Source organism: Salminus brasiliensis, chromosome 12 (genome assembly GCF_030463535.1).
Source record: "Salminus brasiliensis chromosome 12, fSalBra1.hap2, whole genome shotgun sequence".
Taxonomy (NCBI): Eukaryota; Metazoa; Chordata; class Actinopteri; order Characiformes; family Bryconidae; genus Salminus; species Salminus brasiliensis.
In genome coordinates this window covers 821292-826291 of record NC_132889.1, presented here as the reverse complement: position 1 = coordinate 826291, position 5000 = coordinate 821292, and the positions used below count along the sequence as shown (strand labels likewise).

Here is a 5000-nt window from a genome sequence, read left to right as displayed (position 1 = left end):
ACAACTAGTATAGGCAAACAGCCTAGACTCTTATGTAAGCAGGAAGCGGAGAGGTGTGTGTTAGCGTGTAGGTGTTTGGAGTGGTACTTGAGGTGAAATCCCACACACAGCACAGCTGATGGTAGCAGAGAGAGAGAGAGAGAGAGGGAGGCAAAGAGAGGGACAGAAGGAGAGGGGGCTGCTGTCTGCTACAGTGTAGAATCTGAATCTGCTGCAGGCTGTGGATTATAATGCCCGCTGTTTAGAACCGTGCCCTCAATTATTGTCTTACAGTCTCCGACCCACTTCGGTATCTGTGCAGTGTTAACCCCATTACAACCCTGTTATTTCTGCTGTTTTACTGCACTGTAAATACATCGCTCTCAAATCTACGCAGTAAAGATTACAGCAGTAATAACGTGTGGTCAGAACGTGCAGCCTATGGTGACAAATTGATCCTGATAAGAAAACCCCTGAGCAGTAGCAGGGTCCAGCGATACAGCGCTGGAAAAGAGCTCCATCACTCCCAACAGTAGTTGAACCCTTTTTGTGCTATTCACCGATCAGCCATAACATTAAAAACCAGTTGAAGAAGTGAAGAACGCTGAAGATCTGGGTCCAGTGTCTACAGTGTCTGTGGAGGGGTGGCTCTACATATCAGGCAGTGAGTGAAGAACGGTCAGTTCCTGAAGGTGATGAAGGTGATGAAGCAGGAAAAATGGACAAGCGTAAGAATCTGAGACACTTTGACAAGAACCCGACTGTGATGTTCTAGATAATGACTGTGTAAGAACATCTCCAGAACATCAGCAAGCAGGTCTTATGGGGTGCTGTAAAGAAAGGACAACCAATGAACTAGAAACAGGGCCATGGTCACCTAAGGCTGTCACTGATGCTCATGGAGGTCCAACCTTACAACTTACAGGACGTGAAGGATCTGCTGCTAACGTCTGAAGGTGTTCAGATACCACGCTTTGACTAGTGTGAGCCATTTTGGTGGGACAAGGGGACCCTGGCTTTAATGTTATGGCTAATTAGTGTGTAGAACCATCTACAAAAAGGTTCTCCACCAATCCAAAAAATGAGCTGGTTCAGATGGTCTAAGCTTTAAACCAAGCTCAAAGCTCTTAACCCTAAAACAAAGCTTGTACCAGAACCTAGCCATGACCATAGCTGCACCCATTGCTGACACAGATGTGCAAATGCACACACACAGCTTGTCTAGTGCCTGTAGAGAAGAAGTACTGCCAATAGAATAGGACTCTCTGGAGCAGATCAACTAGGCACCATGCTGCTAATAATCCTAATAATGCCAGGCGTGGGCTAGAGGGGTATAAAGCCCCCAGCATTGAGGAGCTATGGAGCAGTGGAAGAACTGTGTTCTCTGGAATGATGGTGGAGGAGCTCCATCCAGTACCAGTAGAGACAGTTGCTCCAACGAAAGCAGGATCAACTCTTTTTAATACTTAATTAATGTCCCAATACTTTTGTCTGACCCAAACACAGATGTTCTTCGAACAACACAAGGGAAGAGTATCTCCACAAAAATGCCAAAAAGAATCAATCGAAGGGTAAATAATCCAGCTCGGCTTTTGAAAGGCCTGGAATTTTCTCGGAGCAGAAGTTCTGAAAGTGCGTTATTGTCTCTGGCGAGCTCGAAGGCAGCAGAGCAAATCAGCCTGGATGGAGCTAATATCAAAAAGATCTTTGTTCCGATTTACTTACAGACTGAAAACATTCAGCCAAATCAAATACAACTGCTTATTCATCCTGAGATAAGGCCGAGAACGAGACAGCGAGCGAGCGAGCGACCGAGAGAGACAGAGAGAGACAGAGAGAGAGTTGCTTCTCCTCTCTTCAAGTGTCACATCTGTTCTTCATTTATTTACAGCAACAGTGAGAAAATGGCCATCAGCGAAGGCGGAGCGTGATATTAAAACCCCATCCCTCGTCTTCTCCACACCTGGCCTTCAATCACTGCGCGAAGAGGATGTGATGGACCTAACCATAACACACCAGCTCAGAACTTCTGCGCTAACCCTCAACCGCTCTATCCCCTTTCCCCTACCTTTCCCCCCTAGTCTGGTTTCAGACCAGATCAAAGCAGGGCTTCTTTGGTAGTCAACAAGCTGGACATCCAGCAGGACCAGGCTGATCAGCTGGTTAAAATGGTCAAGGAGGTACAGGTTGGTCATGCTGGTCAACCTGCTTGGTCAAACTGGTCAACCGGTTGAAGAATGTGGCCGGATTGATCATGCTGATTGACCCACTTGACCAAACTGGCCATTTTATTAGGGCCTGAGGAACAACTTGAGCATGTTGACCATTCTTGTCAAACTGGTAGTTCTGGTAGAACCAACAAATTGGTTATACTGGTCAACTTCTTTGGTAGAACAACTGGCAGACCAGCTAAACCATCAAACTCAGGCTGATTTTGGTTTTGAGTAAGGTCAGAACTGTCCAGGTTCTGGTCATTTCTGTGTTTTTATGTTTTTTTAACATGTTGGCAAAGACAAAGAAAACAAATGGATCCCTGGACAAATCAAGACCTGACTCCGCCACGTGATCCCAGACATCCAAACGTATTACCAGAAAAAACAACTCACTGCAGAAGGTAGTTATGCTTGGAACAGTCGAAGGTAAAAGAGAAACTGGACGGCCAGCAACTAGATGGATGGACGAATAGATACAATCAGAGGAATCATGAACAATCCATCAAGAAGACTAAAGATCAACTTGATGGCACTGAATTCTCAGGAAACCCCCGTGATCACGTGGCTGTGTGCAGACTGACCTGTGAAGAGCTTGGTGATGTTTTTGTTCTGCCTACGTCCAGAGCAGATGAGGAGGAGCCAGGGAGGGAGGAGCTCGTGGTGGGCAGCCAGCAGTTCTCCGATACTCCGGGGGCTGGACGAGCTGGACCTGGACTCACCCTCTGATGCCTTCACACCTTCATCCACAGAGTCCACCAGCAGGAACAAGGCCTGAGCAGGGGGCTTACAGCTCAGCAATGGCAACAACACACACCTGAGAGAGGAGGAGGAGGGGGGGGGGTCAGTGAAAAACAGGATTCTTACTAATAGAATTATTATCTTTATTATTATTATAAATATTCATTATAGGTATGACTGCTAACTCGGCAACCCCTTAATCTCTAATGGTCATTATTAGGGACATTGGATTAAAGTAAATGTTGGGTATATAGGTAGGTTGGAGGGTAGATGGGTGGGTGGGTGGATAGGCACGTTGACAGACAGACAGGCCGACTATTATAAATCCAAAACTATCCAGACAAGCCCCTCATATGAGTTCACCCATCACCAAAACAGGTGTTCAGTTCCACACACAGCTCATATAATCTCCACAGAAAAGCTCTGCCGGGACGCTCTGGAGTGTTAGTGACTGTAATGGGTCTGAGGATGAGGGTAGAGTAGGAGAGGGAGTGTTGGCGTCCAGAGACACTGAGGCCAGGCCCTAAAGTCCTAATACATTAAATCTGCACTTACCCTAAACTACTCTCTCTCCCTCTCCCTCTCTCTCTCTCTCTCTCTCTCTCTCTCTCTCTCTCTCTCTCTCTCTCTCTGTCTCTCTCTCTCTCTTTCTCTCTCTCTCCCTCTCTCTCTCTCTTTCTCTCTCCCCCTCTCTCTCTCTCTCTCTCTCTCTCTCTCTCCCTCTCTCTTTCTCTCTCTCCGTCCACAGATAGATTGATAGGAGTGAGCAGTGAGGAAACTGCTGACTCAGTTCAGCCCTCAGTTCACCCCCCCCCCCCAGTCTAGAGTAATAACAGACGTATAGAATTACACACTTCATTTTGCTGTAAGCCCCCGTCACAACCCAGACTATCATCTCCACACAACGGACCACCTAAATACTGAGTGCCTATACTCAGACGGACGTCTGCTGCCTCTCTACGCTCTCCTCTCCTGTCTGAGGACACGAGTTCAACCTGGTTTACAGTGTTTCTAATGGTTTTCACTGGTTTACAGTGTTTCTAATGGTTTTTACTGGTTCACAGTGTTTCTAATGGTTTTACTGGTTTACAGTGTTTCTAATGGTTTACACTGGTTTACAGTGTTTCTAATGGTTTACACTGGTTCACAGTGTTTCTAATGGTTTACAGTGTTTCTAATGGTTTACAGTGTTTCTAATGGTTTTTACTGGTTTACAGTGTTTCTAATGGTTTCTAATGGTTCTCAGTAGATAAAAATAATTTATAGTAGAGACAGAATAATTCATAATGGATCCTGAATAATTCATAGTGGATTCTGGTTAATTCATTGTAAGCACAACAATACATACTGGAAACTAAATAATTCATGGCAGATACTGGATACTTCATAGTGGATACAAAATCATTTCCATGCAGTTCCTGAAAAATTCCTAGTGTATACTGAATAATTCATAGCAGGTCGTGAATTATTCATAGTAGAATGAAACTGTTTAAATGGATAGTGAATAATTCACAGTGGATACTTTTCAAATTCATACTGAATGCAATACATTTCACATTACATTCAAATTCTTAGTGGCACTGAAACATTCATAGTGGATACTGAATAATTCACAGTATCTAATAATTCGTAGCGGACACTCAATAAAACAAGGCTGACAGCATAATTCTGAGTGTATTCTGGGTAATTCACAGCACTTAACAGAGTAATCATGGAGTTCTGAGGGCTTCATTCTTTAGTCAGGTGGGAATCGGGTTCTGATTCTGGATCAGTGGTCTCACTCTGAGCTAACGGAGCCTGATTCAGTCCGGTGCTAATGGCTAATCCAGCGCCAGCTGGGTTCCTCGTTACCTCCAGCGTAGCTCTCCCTGTTATTTCCTGCTAAAAACACTAAGCTGCCAGCCAGGGGGGTAAATGCCATGGCTGAAACACAGCCAACACAACACACACACACACACACACACACACACACACACTCACACAAAGCAGAGAGAGAGAGAGAGAGAGAGAGGGAGAGAGAGAGAGAGGGTGAAATGTGACAGTTAGTAAAGATGTTCGGAGCGGTAGGCA

General features: G+C 45.2%; 1 protein-coding gene across 3 annotated transcripts in view; it reads right to left on the bottom strand.

Moving 5' to 3' along the window:
* Positions 1 to 5000, bottom strand: part of ankrd50 (ankyrin repeat domain 50) — a 46074-nt gene that overhangs the window by 26378 nt on the left and 14696 nt on the right. For 2 of the 3 annotated variants that reach the window (XM_072693488.1, XM_072693489.1), the window contains exon 3: positions 2774 to 3006. In XM_072693488.1, the coding sequence (XP_072549589.1) occupies positions 2774 to 3006 (233 nt within the window). Of the gene's footprint in view, positions 1 to 2773; positions 3007 to 4632; positions 4673 to 5000 lie in introns of those variants that run through there. The other variant, XM_072693490.1, reaches the window with a different exon arrangement.